The 19,194-nt window shown below is 52.4% G+C and overlaps 1 protein-coding gene and 1 long non-coding RNA gene across 2 annotated transcripts; one reads left to right on the plus strand and one right to left on the minus strand.

Moving 5' to 3' along the window:
• Window positions 1–2,692: 2,692 nt before the first annotated feature.
• LOC125123062 (uncharacterized) lies at window positions 2,693–5,028 on the minus strand. The gene is made up of 2 exons (XR_007133969.1): window positions 4,675–5,028; window positions 2,693–3,155 (listed from the first exon to the last, which is right to left on the minus strand). It is a non-coding gene; the product is annotated as an uncharacterized LOC125123062 (long non-coding RNA).
• Window positions 5,029–5,136: 108 nt separating this feature from the next.
• CLN8 (CLN8 transmembrane ER and ERGIC protein) lies at window positions 5,137–16,934 on the plus strand. Its single transcript, XM_047772229.1, has 3 exons — window positions 5,137–5,358; window positions 10,585–11,224; window positions 15,618–16,934. The coding sequence occupies exons 2-3, from the start codon at window positions 10,682–10,684 to the stop codon at window positions 15,915–15,917; spliced, it is 843 nt and encodes a 280-aa protein (XP_047628185.1). The 5' UTR covers window positions 5,137–5,358; window positions 10,585–10,681; the 3' UTR covers window positions 15,918–16,934.
• The last annotated feature ends 2,260 nt before the right edge of the window (window positions 16,935–19,194 follow it).

Genomic DNA, 19,194 nt, shown 5'->3' on the forward strand with positions numbered 1-19,194 from the left:
GTGCTTTGTTTCAGGGAGGCAGGGTGAGTTTGGAACCTGTAAATTTGTTTCTAAATTGAGGGGAAAGATCAAGGGAATTAATCTCTCTGTGGATAAGAACTCAGAACTGCTCAGAGTTGCACTTGGCCCTCCCAGTCACCTGAGTACCTCGGGTACCAGTTCTGGCGACGGAGTTGGACCAGCCAGTTTGGGGGAAGGGAAGGGCCACCTGGAGGGAGCACAGTGCCTCCCTGCAGTCACAGTTTGGAACTGGGGCACTTCCCCTCCCAACCCAGAACTGCTGACATTTCTTCTAGAAAGGAAGGCCACCCAGGTCAATCAGGAGGCCGGGACAGGGCTCCCAGCTGTCCTCCCAGAGACAAGAGGGGCAGGAGAGCCAGGCACAAATCTCACCCCTGGGACTCACTACAAGTGCTTCTGCCAGAACCTGCAGGGATTACTGGCATCCCTGCCCCCCAGTACCTACAGGGCAGGCTCCAGAGCCCCAGAGTAGTGCCCCACACACCCCCCTAAGGCTTGTAACTGTGAGTCAGACGCTGCTGAGCCTGCAGAACCAGCCCCGGGGGGGGCGTGGCTTCCTGCCTGGCTGCCTCTGCCCCACCTCCACCAGCCGAAAAACCAGAAATGTCCAAATTTGACCCTGCTGGGGCTTGTCTAGGTGAAGGTGCACTTTGGAGGACCCCACAGGCAGGACCCCACAGGCAATCTGGCTCTGCAGCCCTTGAACCAACTTAACCTCCTCAAGGCATTTTTCAAACTCTGGTTGTTATGGTGATATGTTTAAGGATTCTTTGTGTGCCAAGATAATTACAGTCATTAGCTTCAAGGTCATCATTTGCAACAGAGAGAATCCTGGCCTGGCTCAACTAACATTGACCTAGCAGTAGCCTTGATGCTGCAAGAGACTTTAGACCAATTTCATCTTTTCATGGTTGTGGCTTAGAGAGGTTAATCAGCCCTTCCAAGGTCACAAAGCCAGTGGGAGTAAAACCTGGCAAGAGAGATCAAGATCCCAGCCCAAGACCTGAGCACATTTTGAGACTCTTGGATCCATGCCACCATGTTTTATGGTTCAAAAATATGGTTTTCAGAAAAAGAAATGGATATAATGAATACTCGTAGAAGCAATTGATTCTAAGATATACTTGTATATGATGTTTTTTTCCTTCCAGGAAGCTTTCATTTTGCCAGTTGTTAAGGTTCCTGACACCTGTTACAGCACCTTGCGGCAGCTTTTAGTCAAAGCAGCACTGAGACAGGTGTAGGGACCAGCGCCACGGGGGCCTGCAGTGGGGAAGGGAGACTGTGCTGACCTCTCAACACAACAGGGACAAGTGGAGATCACAGCCAAGGAGCAGGATGTGTGTTTGGAGTGGTGGTGGATGGGACATCCCTGGGAGGAAACACCAAGGCCAGTGGCATCCTCACTGGACAGACTCAGCAGGATTCTCGCTGAAGGCAGGCCCAGGTGATAAAACATGGAAGGTGGGGTGAGGAATGTGATCAGATATCCTGGGTGGGGGATTTTGCTGTTCAAGGACAGACTCAAGGTTAACTGTTGAGGACGGAGAGAAGCCTAGCTGGTGCTGGGTCCGAGAGACCCTGATCATTGGCACTGAAGAAACCCGGAGCACCCCGGACTTGTTCCTGACCCACTGTCCCCAGGTGGTGAGCCTGGTTCCAGTGCCTTGAACTGTGGTTTGGAAGCCCAGTGTGGGGACATTCCTGCCCCAAAAGCAACTGCATTCCTTTTGGAGAAACACCTGGTTTACTTATTTGTTTAGCTGGTTTTTTGCTGTGGCCACGGCACATGGAAGTTCCCTGACCAGGGACTGAACCTATGCCACTGCAGTGACAATCCTGGATCCTTAACCCACTGAGCCACCAGGGAACTCCAAGAAACACCTGGTTTAAAACTGGGGGGAGGGAGCTTCCTGGTGGCCTAGTGGTTAAAACACTGGTTTGATCCCTGGCATGGGAACTTCCACATGCTGTGGGGTCCACCTAAAAAAAAAAAAACTGGGGAGACCCCTTCCTCCCTGACCTACTGAGAATGCAGTCATGTTGCTTGGTTCTTAGAAAGAAACAAGCAGAGGCTAGAAATCACATTACTTCTCTGCTAATGTCTTTTAGAATCTTTTCTTTTTTTTGCTTTTTAGGGCCGTACCTGCGGCATATGGAGGTTCCCAGGCTAGGTGCTGAGTCAGAGATACAGCTGCCGGGACTATGTGCCACAGCCACAGCAACGCCAGATCCGAGCCGAGTCTGCAACCTACACCACAACTCACGGCAAAGCCAGATCCTTAACCCACTGAGCGAGGCCAGGAATTGAACCTGAAACCTCATGTTTCCTAGTCAGATTTGCTTCTGCTGCACCACAACCGGAATTCCCCTGTCTTTTTCTTAATTAAACAAACAGTGAGCATGTGTTACATACATATATATATATATATATATATTTTTTTTTTTTGTCTTTTTTCCTTTTCTAGGGCCGCTCCCACAGCATATGGAGATTCCCAGACTAGGGGTCTAATTGGAGCTGTAGCCGCTGGCCTATGCCAGAGGTACAGCAATGCAGGATTCGAGCTGCCACAGCTCACGGCAATGCTGGATCCTTACCCCACTGAGCAAGGTCAGGGATCGAACCTGCAACCTCATGGTTCCTAGTTGGATTCATTAACCACTGAGCCAGGACAGGAACTCCATGTATTGCTTATATAATCAGAAAAAAAAAGATGCCATCCCTGGCCACTTCCTCTAAAATGTGCATTCAATCCTCTTCTCCAAGATCTCAGGTGTAGAATTCCATAGCTCAGGCTCCTCTTGAGCATCTGTAGGAAGCAGGAAGCAGGAGTCACTTAACCTCACTCACAGGAACCTCCATTTCCTTATCTACGAAGTACGGGCCCGTACAGCTGTGAGGTGTGAGTGAGCTGCCTACTGAGAGGGCTCAGCTTGGTGGCAGCAACATGGAGTGACCTCGCTGTCAGGAAGGCCTGGAAGAGGAGGGGACAGAGCCCTGGCCAGGCGACTCAGGAGGTCAGCGACCAGGTTGCAAACACAGGTGCCTCATTTTGGGTGCTCAAAGCAGGAATCGGGGTGCATTTCATTCAAAGTCTTCTCTGTTCCATTGGGTTATTGATCACCAGTTATACCTGTAATTTTTGAAAAAATGATTGCTTTCATCACATATTTTAAAGGTAGCAGAGCAGGGAGTTCCTGTCATGGCTCAGTGGTTAACAAACCCAACTAGTATCCATGAGGATGCGGATTCGATCCCTGGCCTTGCTCAGTGGGTTAAGGATCCTGTGTTGCCTTGAGAGGTGGTCACAGACGTGGCTCAGATCTGGTGTGGCTGTGGCTGTGGCGTAGGCCGGCAGCTGCAGCTCTGATTAGACCCCTAGCCTGGGAACCTCCATATGCCGCAGGTGTGGCCCTTAAAAGACAATAAAAGAAAATAAAAATAAAAGTAACATAGCAGAAAAATACAGTCCTTGAACATCTTAACCTAAGCTGAGAAATTTACTGCCAGCATGCTAATCAGGTCACCACTTCACCTTTCTGAGCCCAGTTCCTCATATGAAAGGCGGGCCTGGTCACAGCATGCACAGAGGACACCAAGAGTGAGGGCAATGACTGGGGAAGTGGCAGCACCGTGAGTACCAGATCTCTGTTTCTACAGGAGACTCAGGATTTAGCTGAACCTTGATGAGAATCAGAAAATCAGAAGATACAATCATTGTTGATACTTTGTTTTCAAGAGGTGTTGATAATTTAAACATCTTATTTCATCCTCAAATTCTCTTCACCACTGGGAGACTTTTGGGAAGGGGAAGCAACACAAAACAAGAGTGAGTCTCCAGAGCTGTCGTTTTTAATCCAACTCAGTACATTTACTGTGTGTCTCTCATATGGTCTCCCTACACCAAGGTGGGTGTAGGGAGGAAAGAAGGCTTTCCATGTGATTTCCCGTATTTTCGGCAGATGTGTGTGAATCATGGGTGATGTACCAGGCACATTCCCAAGTGCTGGGGATACAGGAGTGACAGGACCACATTCTCCTCCCATGCTGCTAACATTTTAGTCAGAGGACAAAGAAAATAGCTAAAACAAACCCATGAAAATACAAAGTGTCCAGCGGTGATAAGTTCAGGAAAGAAAGAAGATTCAGGGTGAGATTCAGGGGAGGGCAGGCTGTAGGGACACGTGAGCATTAGGCTGGCCTGGGGTCAGGTCTGCATCTACTCTTCACACCTGAGGTCGGAGCTCAAGCAGGTAGTTTCAGCTGGTGGATGTGGAACCCAGGGCTCTCTGAGTCAGGCCTGGAGAGGGTGCTCCTGGCTGTCTGGATCCTGGCACCTACACCCACTAGTGAACTCTAGGACCCCAGCGGCATCTCGCGGGTGCCCTGCACATGGGCTATGGGCTACCCCAGGGGGTCTGGCAAGGCCTGACTGCGCCGCCCACAGTACTTCACAAGCTGTCAAACAGCTAAGGCCTTTTTTACACACTGCAGACAGGTGAGCCACGCAGCCTGCTCCGGGTGCTAATGCGGAATCCTCCCACCGTACCAGCCGGCGTTGTGATCCTTTCCGGTTCACAAATGCGGATTCTGAGCGCAGGGTTGGCGTGGTGGGAGCAAGGCTGACAGGGGCAGGGGAAGCGAAACTGCACCTGAGGCTCGTTCCGTGGCCCCGGGCTGGCCTCTGCAGAGGTGCGGGCTGGGTTGGACCAATGTCACCGCCGGGAAAGGGCGGCTTCCCGCGGACCTTGGCAGCCGGGCTTTCAGGGGGCTCCGCGGGGTCTCCTAGGGTCCTCCGCAGGGTCGTCCCCGCGGGCGGTGGGTTCAGAGGCGTCGCCGAACCTGGGGGCCCCGGGACCCCCGCGAGCTCTGGGTGGACTCGGAAGACTCCTTCCTGGTTTAGCACCGCTCCGGAAGGGTCGACCTGGGACGGGAGGGGTAAGTCCCGGGCCAGCTCACCGTACAGTCCAGTGAGGCGGGGCGGCGAGTGCAGATCCGGCCCCGCTCCCACAGTACAGCCCGCGGCCCCCCCCCCAGCTGTGGTACAGCCCACTCCCCCCCCCCCGCGGCTGCGCCCTTGGTAGCGTCCGGCCGCGGTGCGTTTTTCCCCACCCCGAATGCGCATGCGCGGCGGCTTGGGCGCGGGTCGTGACCCATCTTTGTGCAGGTGGACGCTGGGCGCTGGTGGGTGTGTGAGTCTTGTCTGCTCCTCATCTTGGATCGCAGAACCCCGCGTCCTCGCGCAGAGGAGCCCCGCGTGACCACGTCTGGCCTGCGGTGCTTGGAGGCCTGGGCTGACTGTGGGCCGTGGACCGGTCCGGCCGCCCGGTCCGCAGGTGAGCGGGGCAGGGGGCGGGTCACGCCGTCTGCCGGTGAGCCGGGCAGGGTTCAGGTAGGTCTGGCGCTCCGTCGACAGGTGAGCGGTGGAGCAGAGGCCAGTTCCGCCCGTGTACCGATGAGCCGCGTGGGGGCTCGATCCGAGCGGAGTGGGAGCCAGTCCGGGCCCCGGTAGCAGGGGTGCAGCCGGCTGGTCCACCTGGGAGCTCAGTCCCTTCCGAGAGTCCAGGCCTTGCACGCTGAGGGACTGGTCAACGAGCGTCTTATCCCTGATTATTAGAGCTGAGCAGTAAGTTCCTGGGGTGACTTCAGAGATGTTCACTGCAGAGTGGTCTGTGCACAGACTCCCTCGAGAAGAGGGTTTACAGGAGAACTGTGAACATCATGCTGAAAAGAATTAGGCGAAAGGCAGCGTGTATGTTTTTCATGAAGAAGAAAAAAAACGTAAAAGCTCACATTTGGCAAGAGGATTGACCCAGCACCCCCCCCCCCCAATATAGTAATAGTGCTTAGAGCTGGGTAGGAGGATTACTAGGTTTGAATTTTGTATTTTTATGCTGGTTTATATTTTCTGAATTTTGTTTATTGAGCATGTTGTTTCTTTAATCTTGGAAAAAATCTTTTTGAACTGAGGAAGTGTAACTCTCAAAATGTTAGAAACATCTGTCCAGCTGATAAGGAACACATGTCAGTTTGCATTATCTGACTGAGCAGGGATGCCACTGGAGAGCAATGAGCCACAGCCTTTGGGATTTTACCTTCTTTGGGCCAAGAGGAGAGTTTTTGTGTTGCCAGGTTAACCTCATAGACTGAAGTCTGGGCCAGTCTCACTGTTGTCTCTCCTGGAAAGTCAAGTGAACCCTCAGGGGTTTGTAAGCAGCAATTCAGCATGACATAAAACAGCATGAGTTCTCCTCTTTTTTTGGCAATATTTCCAACTTTTGTATCAGTTTAGCCACCAGTGATCAGAAGGCGCTCATAGATACTTCTTTGTCAGAGCTGGGGGGCCCTGGTGGCCAGGGTCACATCCTGGGGACCCTGCTGCCTGGCTACTGCAGTGCCGGGGCTGACACTCTAATAAATTTCAAAAAAAAAAAAACTGCCTGGCCTGGTGCAATAGAACAGCCGAAGCCACCAAACCTTATACAAAAAAGAATGAGAGGAAGTTTTTGTAAATAGATCTTATAGAAAATGGGACGCGGGGAGTCAGGGGACAAGGCCTCCCCTCCCTCCCTCCCCCCGCCCCAGGGAATCACCTCCCTCATGGCCATGGTTCCTCGGCCTCCAAGGTACTGGGATGGCGAGCTTAGAAGCCGCCAGGATTGAAGGAACAGCGTCATCAGTGCTCATGGGTCTGCGGCCGTGTCAGGGAAGGCAGCAGTGGCCCCAGGTGACAAGAAGCCCTCAGTCTGGGGACTGGGGGGGGGAGGCAAGCCTGTAGCAGCAGGACATGGTGACCCCAGGGTCCCCTATGCCAGGGAAGGAGAGGGGTCTGGTCAAGGGGAGTGGGCAATGGGGCTCTGCCCTCCCGCCTAGTCTGTGCTGCATCCAGAGCAGGGCCTGGCTCACCCTGGGGGGTGCCACCTAGTCCAAGGCAACAGCTCCTCCGCTTGTCCCTGAAGAGCCCCCCACCCAAGGCCTGGCTCTGTACCCTCATGCCTCAGTTGGATCAGCTCACTCCTGTGTCCCGGAGACCCGTGGGGACAGGTCGGACCCAGAACCTCTGTGGTGCAGCGGTGTAGGAAGGGGTGTAACCAGGAGGGTTAAAACAGATGGGAATAGGGCGTGTTTATGGGGTTTAAAGGGTGACAAGTGTTGGGTTTTTATAGGGAGTTGTTTCTGAATGGCCCTGGGGTGGTGGTGGTGGGGTGTCCCTGCTTCTGCTCTGGCTCACCTGAGTCTTTGTTGCAGTGTTGGACCTTAATCCATCTGCATTTCTTTCTTTAGATAAGACACTAAAAGGTTAACTCTTCAGGAAGGTTACCTTGAAGTGTTGTGGACCCAGAAGCCAGGCTGAGCTTTCTCTGTGGGGAGAATTTGAAAGGCTGGTGTTTCGTCCTGGATTTCTGGGTCCTGGGAGCCAGTCCCCCATTACTGCCTGGAATGCTTGCACCACGCCTGCTGCCCTCCCCCCTTGGTCCTTGGCTCTGTATCCCATCCCTCCACCCTCATCTCAAGCACACACTTCAGAAGCAGGCAGACCCAGATTGGGTGTCCGTGTTCTAGTTTCTCCCACGTCCTGTGCAGCTGCAGGCTGGTGAGTGGGCCCTTGTGTGCAGCCTCGCTTTTCCACTTTCCTTCCCCTCCCAGCCCCCCTGCTGCACCCCCAGGACCCCTTGTGCTGCTTGATGGAAGGCAGGGAAGTCAAGGAGGGGAGATGGAGAAGCAGGATGTGTGCTGGTCCTTTTTCAGGGTTTATCTCCAGGATAATCAGATTTTTTTTTTAATCCGACATTAATTAATTTTTGTCTTTTTAGACCTGCACCTGTGGCATGTGGCAGTTCCCAGGCTAGGGGTCGAATTGTAGCTACAGCCGCTGGCCTACAGCACAGCCACAGCAACACGGGATCTGAGCTGCCTCTAGAGTTAGCCGCTGAGCCATGACAGCAACTCCTGACTGACATTTAAATCCAGGAATTCCTGTTGTGGTTCAGTGGTAAATAACCTGACTAGTATCCATGACAATGTGGGTTCAATCCCTGGTCTCCCTCAGTGGATCTGGTGTTACCGTGAGCTTCGGTGTAGGTCACAGATGTGGCTTGGATCTAGTGTTGCCAGCAGCTGCAGTTCCAATTCAGCTCTTAGCCCAGGAACTTCCATATGTTGCAGGTGTGGCCCTAAAAAGCAAAAAAATAAAAAACTACCTGCAGCACACAGGAAGCCCCTCGCAGGCATTCAGGTGTGCCTGGTGTAGGACAAGGAGGCCACTACACCTCCCCTCCTTAGTCCCAGGACCTTCAGCAGGGGGGCTGGAGGTGATGCCTGGGCACCTGGGTGCTCCAGGGCAGTGAAGCAGGAGCCCAGAGGCAGTCCCGGCCTGGGCAGACTCCACAGTGTGGGAAAACAGGCAGACCTGCAGCAATTTAATGCACCTAGACCAGAGCTCTGAGGTCCTGATCATGTTCCCCTCCAGGGCCCCACTGAGTGGCTTCTTGATTTGAGGCAAAGAACCCTGGGCTTTCATTTGTAAATTGGAAACACATTCTTCCCCATTTAATGGATCCAGTGGCCTAATTGGATGTGCCTGACACAGATGCTTCTGTTGGTAGCCCCTACCCCCCAGGTACTGATGGGTGGCGATCATCCCTGTAGTCAGGCGCTGGGCTCCTGTTTCCTTAGCATGTAAATAGTGGATCCAGGATCAGAACCCGCTGTTCTGGTCTCGATTCTTTGGTCCCAAAGCCCTGATGAAGTCCGCTTAACCCCAAGCCTTCCTGAAAGGGCATCTGGACCACCCCCACCCCGCTAGGAGCTCTGATGGAGCTTTTCAGAGTGACAGGGACCCTCCCAGTTCAAGGCAGAGGTTCCACGGAAGTTGGGTGTCTGGGCCCAGAGCAGACTGATGCAATCATGGCAAAATGGGAACTGGTGCCCAGACCTCATGAGGGCCGTGTGGAAAAGGACAAGAAGTTTTAGGAGGCCTCTGTGTTTCAGCAGAGTTTACGCTTTGCAGCAGCCCTCTTAATGGGGTTAAAGTCTTGGTGGTGACGCTTCCCTTCTGCCCAAGACAAAAATCCTTCCCTTCTCACGTGAAACCTCCCGTCAACTTCACGGTGCCTGCACTATGGGCCAGCAGAGAGCGGCCACATGGGGGAAACTAGCTTGTTATGGGCCACTCAGGAAAGCGTCAGGGGGCAGAAGGCAGGACATGGGGGTGTTGAGGCCCCAGCCTTTACTGGTGTCTCCAGGGCAGGGGGAACATGTAAGACTGGCCAGCTTTCATGGTTTTGTTGGGCTCTGGGTGACAGAGGTGTCCCGAGCTGCCTGGCACCTGTCCTGTGGGATTCAGGCAGAGAAATGTTGCCTCCTGGGGGTTGGCATGTGTCACAGAGGAGCTGCTGGCTGGGAGGGGCTGTTGGAACATCGCACTTGACAAATAACGTGTGTGTGTGCACAGTGCACATATGTATATGTGCACACATACATACATGCATGCACATAAATATAAGCACATGTAAGCACAAGCACACATGCATATAAGTACACATGTGTAATTAGTACCTGTATACTTACATATGTGTAGGTACATGGATACGCAGAGCCAGAGCTCTTGCAGCCTCTTCAACTTGTGTGACACTTGATCTGCGTTCAGACTGAGTTCAATTGCATTTTGAGGCATGTGAGTAAGCTGGAGTCTTGGTGTCATGGGCCTGCCGTATGAACTCTTTGGATGCAGAAATGCAGTGGGGCCATGTGGTAGAATTCTTGGTGGCCGTGCAGTTACCCTCACGGGGAGTGGGAGTGTTATGGAGAAACAGGAAAACACTTGTGTGATTGTTCTGATTCTGTGATGTCATCAGAGGTGGGAGGTGATGGTCACAGCCATGCCTTTGTAGTTTGTGGTACGTGTATGGACATACACGTAACATCTATGGACATTATCTGCATCCTCAGACTGGCCATGGGCTGTGCTCCAAAGGGTTGCAGGCTGCCAGCCCTCTGCATGGGTGCTGGTCTTGCAGCTCATGGTCCAGTGAGTGGTGGTGACCCCCAAAGCACTGAGTTATATGTAGCTGTGTAGACTTGGCCTCACGCCCCTCCCCCAGGAGATCCATGTTTGGGGCCCTGAAGAGCTGTGGGGGTAGGAGGCTCCAGGTGGGCAGGACCCAGTAGGGGCACAAGATGGATAGCACGTTGGCCCTGCCCTCACAGAGCTGTCATCCAGCACAGGGTAGGGTCAAAGGAGCGGGCAAGCCCCAGCCACCTCAGGTTCTAGAAGCATGTAATCCTCTTCTTGTACTTTGTCTTGGAGAGTCGTGGGCATCACCACTGCCTGTGGGACATCCTCCTGAGTTTGTGTCCATGCCTACCCCCTCTGTCTTTAAGCCCATTTGTTCTCCCATCCTGTTCTCAGATGTTTCTTTGCTTTGTGTATATCTCTGGCTATGGACCAGCATGAGGTACAGGCCTATTGCCCTGTTTCATGATTTGTTTTTAGGGCATTGAAGTGGCCTTCGGCCCAGCTCCCATTCACCCTACAGCTCATGACTCTTTTCTTTGTCCAGATCAAAGACAGTCGCATGAGGATCCCAGAGGCCGTGGCTCTGACCGCTCTTTCTGGGACCAGGCACTGCGTGGGACCGTCAGACAGGACCCAGCACCATGAGCCTTGGGGGTGTGGCCGACCCAGCAGACAGTGTCTTTGATCTGGACTACGTATCCTGGAAGGTCCGCTTGGTGCTGGTGGTCGCTGGCTTCACCTTCTACCTAGGTGTCTTCGTGGTCTGCCACCAGCTGTCGTCTGCCCTGAATGCCACCTACCGCTCCCTGGTGGCCAGAGAGAAGGTCTTCTGGAACCTGGCGGCCACACGTGCGGTCTTTGGCGTCCAGAGCACCGCTGCAGGGCTGTGGGCTCTGCTCCTGGACCCCGTGCTCCAGGCTGACAAAGCGCTCGGCCAGCAGAACTGGTGCTGGTTCCACATCACCACCGCGACTGGGTTCTTCTTCTTTGAAAACGTCTTGGTTCACCTGTCCAATGTGCTCTTCTGCACATTCGACTGGTTCTTGGCCACCCACCACTTCTTTGCCTTCCTTGGGTTTCTGGGCTCTGTGGTCAACCTCCAGGCTGGCCACTATCTGGCTATGATTACGCTGCTCCTGGAGATGAGTACGCCCTTCACCTGCGCCTCCTGGATGCTCCTGAAGGTGAGTGTCCCTGGACCGTCTGGGTTCCTTGGCAGCAGGAGGTGAAAGGCTGAGTTAGTGCCTGTTTAGTGCCTGTGTTCCTGGTCCTTATGGCCTCTGCTGTAGAAGTACCAGCACCTGGCCTACAGCACGCAGGCCATTTTGGTTGAACTCCATTTTATTAATTTTAAACAACTCTTTCAGGCTTCCAGCCCCATCACACAAGAAGGCTCAGTGGTCTTGTGTCTGACTCATGAGACAGTATTTGTAAGAAAACTGGATTTTTCTTTCATATGCTTTTGCCGAAACCAAAGTAATATATATGTCAATGTACATATCTTTTTAAAATGCTCATTTCATGTATTTTCACATGTAACCTGAGATTCCCCTCGCTTGCCCTTGGGTGCACAGCACCTCACTGTCGACATGGGGATGGGTTGTGCAGAGAGGTCTCAGGAGCTTCCTCGTCTTGTGTGATTGAAACTTCACGCCTGCTGATTTGTAACTTGCCATTTCCCCACTCCATCCCCTGGCAGCCGCCATCCACCCTTTGATCCTGTGAATTGGACTATTTCAGGTGCTTCCTATGAGTGGAATCAAGTGGTATTTGTCATCTGTTTCTGGTTTATTTCACCGAGTGTCCTCCTGATCCATCCGTGTTGTTGCATGTTGAAGTGTTTCCTTCTTTGCTCAGGCTCAGCAGTTTTCATCATGTGTAAAGCACATCTTCCTTATCCTCTCCTCCATCAGTGGACCCTTAAGGTTGTTTCATGTCTTAGTTATTGTGAATAGTGCTACAGTGAACACGGGCCACTAATGTCTTTTCCAGATCCTGATTTTAGTTCCTTTGGATAAATACTCAGAAGTGGGATTATTGGATCATAAGGAAGTTCTATTTTAATTTTTTTTTAATTTTAATTTTTAGCTTTTTGGGCCACACCCATGGCATATGGAAGTTCTCAGGCTGGGGGTCTAATCCGAGCTACAGCTGCCGGCCTACACCACAGCCACATGGGATTGGAGCTGCATCTGTGACCTATACCACAGCTCACAGCAATGCCAGGCCGGATCCCTAACCCACTGAGCGAGGCCAGGAGTCAAACCGGCGTCCTCATGAATCCTAGTCGGGTTCATTAACTGATGAGCCACAAAGGGAACTCCAATAGTTCTATTTAAAAAAAAAAAAAACCCATCCACAGACTTTTCCACAGCAGCTGCACCATTTGATTTTATTAGGATTATTTTTTTAGCCATACCCGTGGCATATGCAAATTCCTGGGCCAGGGATCGAATCTGAGTTGCAGCTGTGACCTACACCACAACTGCATCAATGTCAGGCCTTAGTCCACTGTGCCCCAGTGGGAACCTTGCTGCACCATTTTATATCCCCAGCAGTGCAGAATTCCATTTTCTCCACATATACACCAGCATTTGTTTTTGTTTTTTGATGACATTCCATTGTGTATGTAATCTGCATGTCCCTGATGTCTGGTGATATTAAGCATCTTTTCGTGTATCTGTTGGCCATTTCTGTGTCATCTTTGGAAAACTGTTCAAGTCCTTAGCTCATTTTAAAATCTGATTCTTTGTTTTTAACTATTGAGTTGTAGATCTTTATATATATTCAAGATTAATCTCTTAATAGATATGTGGTTTGCAGATATTTTTACCTTTTCACTCTGTTGTTTCCATTGTTATGAGGAAGCTTTTTAGTGTGATGTTGTCCCAGTTGCTTATTTTTGTTTCTGTTGGCTGTGCTTTTGGTATCAAATTCACAAAATCATTGTCAAAACCAATGCTGTGAAGCTTTCCCCTGTGTTTTAGGAGCTTTGTGTCTTAAATTTCAGCTTTCAATCTATTGCAAGCTGATTTTTGTGTAAAGTGTGAGATAAGAGTTCAGTTCCATCCTTTTGCATGTAGGTGTCCAGTTTTCCCAGCAACTTTAATTGAAAGGACTACCCTGTTCCTGCTGTGTTTTTGGCACCCTTTTGAAGATCAGTGACCGTGTATATGTGGATGTTTTCTGGGTTTTCTGTGATGTTCCATTGGTCTGTGTGTCTGGGTATCAGTTCATGCAGGGTGATTTTTGGGGGGGGGTTGTTTTTTTTTTTTTTTTGCTTTTTAGGGTCATACCCATGGCATTGGAAATTCCCAGGCTAGGGGTCGAATTGGAGCTGGAGCTTCCCACTTACACCACAGCTCACGGCAACGCCAGATCCTTAAGCCACTGAACGAGGCCAGGGATCAAACCCACATCCTCAGGGATACTAATTGGGTTTGTTACTGTTTGCACCACAACAGGAACTACTAGTTCATGCAGTTTCGATTTCTGCAGTTTTATGATAGAGTTTGAAATCAGGAAGTGTGCCTCCAGCTTTGTTTTTCTTTCTCAAGATTGATTTTGGCTCTTTGGGGTCTTTTGTGGGTTCATGTGAGTTTTAGATTGCTTTTTCTGTTTCTGTTACAAATACCGAGAGGATTGCATTGACTCTGTAGATCACTTTGGTGACCTTCCTAGTGAGTTTTTCAGTTCAGTTATTGTGTCCCTCAGCTCCTTGATTTCTATCTGGTACTTTTTTTTTTTTTTTTTAACATTTCCATCTTTGATGATGGCGCACTTTGCTCAGGTGTGTTCCCTTGACTGCAGTGATTGTCCTTTGACTGTTACTTTAATTAAGCCCAGGTACATCGTTTGACTTCACTTCAGAGTTCCTAGATCTGAAGCATCTTTGCCTAATTCTTCATCTTCCATGACTATATTGGCGTCTGTGCCTTAGACTAAGCAGACGCCTCCCCCATTCTCCTGACTGTCCTCATCCAGGAGAAATCTCTAAGGGAGCCCAGCAGGGGCCCATGGACTTCTCCCTAGCCCCCAGGGAAGGGCAGACAGTCGTGGCTTTTGTCTGCTCTGTCCTGAGCCGTCCACAGCCCAGGCCACCACCTCCACCCACTTCAGCTTCGCTGGCAGGACAGGAGCCAGGGAGCGCCCACAAAGTTGCTGTGAGGCCAAGAAGGCAGGACAGTGAGAACAGGCGGGGCTCATCACCAGGCTGCCCAGGTGAGGCTGGGACCAGGGGCAGCCTCACTGCAGCTGCCTGCAGAGCCCCCAAGGGGACATGGCAAATGCACCTCTGCAGTGACAACATCCTGAGAAAGAAAGGAACCCTAACCTCATGGTGTCACAAGAATGTGCCAGAGTTCTGAGAAAGAAATGAGAAGCAATGGCCAATGCCCTAAGGATGGCCTTGAAATAGAAAAACAAGGGGAGTTCCCTTCGTGGCTCAGTGGAAACAAATCTGACTAGCATCCATGAGGATGCAGGTTCCATCCCTGGCCCTGCTCAGTGGGTTAAGGATCCATTGTTGCTGTGAGCTGTGGTGTAGGTTGCAAATGTAGCTCTGATTTGACCCCTAGCCCAAGAACTTCCATATGCCACAGGCGCGACCTTAAAAAAAAAAAAAACGAGAAACTAATCTATTGAAGTACCGTGGACTTGCTCAAAAGTAACTTCACAAAAAGTCTGAATTGCCTGCCACTTTTAAACCAGATGTAATTGTGTTCTTTTCTACCATGGGGGATGCTTATGTTACCTGAGCCCCTCCTCCACCTCTATGTTTCCTCCTGCAAGTGCAGGACATGTCCCCACCTGGGGAGGGGTGTAGGATGTGTCCCCGCCATGGGGAGGGTGTAGGGTGTGTCCCCACCTGTGGAGGGGTTGCTCCCATCATGGGGAGGGGGTGCAGGACGTGTGCCCACACAGGGAAGGGCTTCCAGGGGTGTCCCCACCCTGGGGAGGGGGTGTGTCCCCACCTGGAGAGGGGGTGCCCCCACCATGGGGAGGGGGTGCAGAGCTTGAAGCTGTCCAGGATGCTCCAGCCTGTGCTGGGCAGAGGGAGCTGGGAGAAGCTGGTGTGCACAGCAACGTGGTCTGAGAGGTGCAGATACCCTGCTGCCGGGCTGTCCTGGTGCCCTCATCCTGGTGCTGATCAGGTCTCTGCCATGAATCCCACTTTAGTGTCCACTGTCTGCTCTGCACCACCTTTGAGTTCCCTGTTTGGTTTTAGCTACAATTATATTATTTTAAGGCACATCTATTTTGGCTTGTATGGAAGGGCTTCTGGGAAAAATAAAGAGGGAGCATATCTCATCCTAAACTCCTCTCCGAGCACCCTTCCCCCAGCGTTTGGGGTTTAGTCTGGCACGACCCGTGTGTCCCTCAGCTTTATATTCAGCCAGCATCATCCAGTTACTTGAAATGCGCAGATTTACGGTAGAGAGAGTGTAGTGAGGGGGGAAGGGGTTGAACTTCAGTTTAGGGGGCATCGGGGGTGGGGGGTGCGTTGGGGTCTGGGAAGGGGCGGTGGCCCATCCTAGGGGACCAAGTCTGTGTCCACTGACCCCGCTCTGCCCACAGGCCGGCCACTCGGACTCGCTGCTCTGGAGGCTGAACCAGTGGGTGATGGTCCACCTGTTCCACTGCCGCATGGTTCTCACCTACCACATGTGGTGGGTGTGCCTGGGCCACTGGGACCTCCTGGCCCGCAGCCTCTTCCTGCCACACCTGGCACTCTTCGTGGTGGGGCTGGCCCTCCTCACACTCATCATCAACCCCTATTGGACTCACAAGAAGACGCATCAGCTGCTCAACCCCACGGACTGGAACTTCGCCTCCCGCCACGCCGATGGGCAGGTGCCATCCAAGAAGGTGCAGTAGCCCCAGCGACGCTGACCCCAGCCTAGTGAGGACTGACCAACCCCGCCCTCCAGGGGCACCAGCCTGGATTTGCCTTCCAAGAGCTTTCCGCCGGTGATGTCACTACCCTCTGTGCCTGTCCCTGGGAGCTTAGCCTGTCTGTGCGGTCACACCAGGAGGGACCATATGGACCGGCCACACTGGAGCCATTTATGTGTCATTCAATAGCCTCATTCTGTTTGCTTGAAGAGAATTGTCTTCAGATGGAAAATAATCGGCTCTGTTGACCGTAAGCCACGTCTCTGCAGTGCCACCTAGTGGCAGGCACTGGGCACTGACCTGACCTGGGACTTGGGGCCACAGGGACTTCTCACCAGGAATCCCAACAAGAATTTTCTTTCCCTGTCTGTTGCTCAGCTAATACAACAAGGGAGATATTGGTGATCCATTTGTCTAGATTTTAGAGCTGTTTTTAACTAGTTTCCAGTGGGTGCCCAGCCAGACACTAACCCTGTGGGTGGTGTTTCTCTAGGTGTCAGGTCAGAGCAGTGGTCACTTTCCCTTTGAGCCCTGGGCTGGACCCAGCCCCTTGGAGTGGTTGGCTGCAGGCCCTCCTCCCCGGCATCCCAGGCACCCCTTTCCCTGTGTTGCAGAGCCCACGCCAACCCATAGTTCTGTTGACAGATGTATAGACATCTTATTCTTGCCACAAGTGGGCAGTTAAAATGAAGAGTCTATTTATTGAAAGCACCCTTGATTGTATTTGAAAGCCACATGTGCTGGTCGTGAACATCCCACGTGCCTCCCGCCCTTGTGCCCCTTGGAACGGTGTGCGCTGATTCCTGTGCTCTGACTTTGTACACAGGGCAAGTTATGACATTGAGAGAAGTGAACCAGCCAGGTCCCTGCTGAGACCCTGCCTCCCTCACTGAAGTCCCTGGTCTGTCGCTGCCCACTCTTCCCCTCCCCCAGCGGTGGGAGTGGAGCTGGCTGTTTCCAAAGGGCAGAACATTAATAAAGTGACTGCTGTTGACAGAATCTGAAAGAATGTCAGTCCTTTCTCTGAGTATCCTGCCCATCACTGTGGGTGTTTCCTACCTGGAGATACAAAATGTGATGGCAGATCGTCATGTGTTCAAAACTCAGTGTAAGGTTTGAAGCATTTAGCTTAATTTTTATGTGTCCCTCGCTATGACTTTGACCTTCCCAGGTTCAGTCTCTGCATCCTGTGTCTCAGGGAAGGTGGTGTTTAAATACCCAGGTTCCCTGGGGCACATGGCCCGCCTGCACCCCCACCCAGGCTTCCCGTGAGGACCCCGAAGGCAGGGGCTTTGGGTAAGAAGGGCCTTCTGCGCCTAGGACGCAGCCCCCGTGGCCTGTATTGCCCAGACAGTTGATGCCCTCCGAGCTGTGGGCGCTTTGTGGGTCTGCCCAGCCTGTGCGAGGATGTGGGCCTAGGTGACTCGCAGGTGGGGCATCAGCCCCCACCGCCCTGGCCTCTGCACCTGCTGCCCCACCAGCCGTCTCTGCCGTGGCCTATGTGGCTTTCCCACCTGGGATTTCTGGCTTTCTGGCATGAACAGCGCTGTGAGGTAGGCACCATCCATCCATTTACCTGGATACAAGGGCACCACGCTCCTCTGGCTTCACCGCCAAAGCTGGTGACTGTGTCCATCACAGAAAGTGGAGGCCCTCCTGGTATGCAGAGTGCTGGAATGGCCGTGTCTGTCTTTCTGTCCAGGTGCTGAAGCCCCAACAGGACAGCTGCCCAGCGGCAATGGTGAGCGAGGCTGCGGTGTCCTTAGAGAACAGGTGGCAACTCTTGGGGCCATCGAAGGACACGTGCGGGGTCTACTATAAAAGGGGGGGCATTGGACTTCCCGTTTGGCTCACAACATAAATGGGGGGGCATCAAGGGAGCAGCATCCTGGCTTGGGCTCTTGGTAAGGCTGGCGGCCGCTGGCAACACTCCGGATGTGGAGCTGGGGCCTGGGGCGGGGAGGGGGTCAGCCAGGCTTGTCTGCTCAGTTGTCAGCATCAGGCTGGTCAGGTGGTGGGATGAGCGCTGGACCATCTGCTAAACATGTCCAAGTGTTAGAAAAAGCCAAACTGGGATCTCTGTATGCCCCCTGCACTTGAACAGAAGCTAGCCTGGAACCTGGGCCCACAGCCCGTCCTCCCACCTACACCATTGTCACACCGGTTGGTTGTGTGGAGCCTCCTGTGCAGAGATGGCGGGTTAGGTGGTCCCGTTAGCTGTGCCCTCAGATGCTCGAGTCCACCATGTGACTTCATGATGAGGTGGGGGGAAGTGGGGGCAGGCTGAGGAGGTGCCTGGCCCAGGAAGTCCCCTCCCCCGCCCCCCCTGACAGTCAGACTCATTTCTAGTCATAAGAGTGGGATTTTCACCTCACCTGAAATGAACAAACTTGAGTGATACCCACACCATTCTGGATGTCTTTTTTGTTTTGTTTTGTTTTCTTAGGGCTGCACCTACAGCATATGGAAGTTCCCAGGCTAGGGGTCAAATCCGAGCTGCAGCTGCCAGCCTGCACCACAGCCACAGCAACATGGGATCCAAGCCTCGTCTGTGCCCTACGCTGCAGCACATAGCAACGCCGGACCCTTAACCCACTGAGTAAGGCCAGGGATCGAACCCGTGTCCTCATGGATACTAGTCAGGTTCTTAACCTCCTGAGCCAGAATGGGAACTCCTTGTGGATGCTTTCAATTCTCTGGCTTTACTAAACATCTGCTCTAATGGGAGAGCTTTTTTCTCTTTTTATTTTATTTTATTTTTTGTCTTTTTTTTAGAGCCGCACTCGCGGCATATGGAGGTTCCCAGGCTAGGGGTCGAATCAGAGCTGTAGCTGCTGGCCTACACCACAGCCTTAGGAACTCAGGATCCGAGCTGCGACCTATGCCACAGCTCTCACCACACCGGATCCTCAACCCACTGAGCAAGCCCAGGGATTGAACCTGCGTCCTCATGGATGCTAGTCAGATTAGTTTTTGCTGAGCCACAACGGGAACTCCTATTTCTCTTTTTAAATAAAGCTTCCCTTTTTCAGCAAATTTATACAGTGTACATGTTGTCCTACCTGATCATCTTTAATGATGTGAAAAAATCAGAACTCCATCCTGTGCTCCCCCACTGGGGGCGCTGCTTTCAGGCATGAGAACAAGACCTCAAACTCAAGCCCATCAAAGAGTGGCGTCCATGGGGCGAGGGCCTGCAGGGGAGGGCAAGGGTGGAGGGAGGCCTTGCCCACCTGAGGCTCACCTGCTCATTCTTCTG

The sequence above is a fragment of the Phacochoerus africanus genome, chromosome 3 (assembly GCF_016906955.1).
Source record: "Phacochoerus africanus isolate WHEZ1 chromosome 3, ROS_Pafr_v1, whole genome shotgun sequence".
NCBI classification, from domain to species: domain Eukaryota; kingdom Metazoa; phylum Chordata; class Mammalia; order Artiodactyla; family Suidae; genus Phacochoerus; species Phacochoerus africanus.

Bases quoted from the DNA above. Each gene is read 5' to 3' on its own strand.
- CLN8 (XM_047772229.1), top strand. From the start codon at position 10,682: ATGAGCCTTGGGGGTGTGGCCGACCCAGCAGACAGTGTCTTTGATCTG. The intron at 11,225-15,617 runs GTGAGTGTCCCT...CTCTGCCCACAG, and splicing joins CCTCCTGGATGCTCCTGAAG to GCCGGCCACTCGGACTCGCT.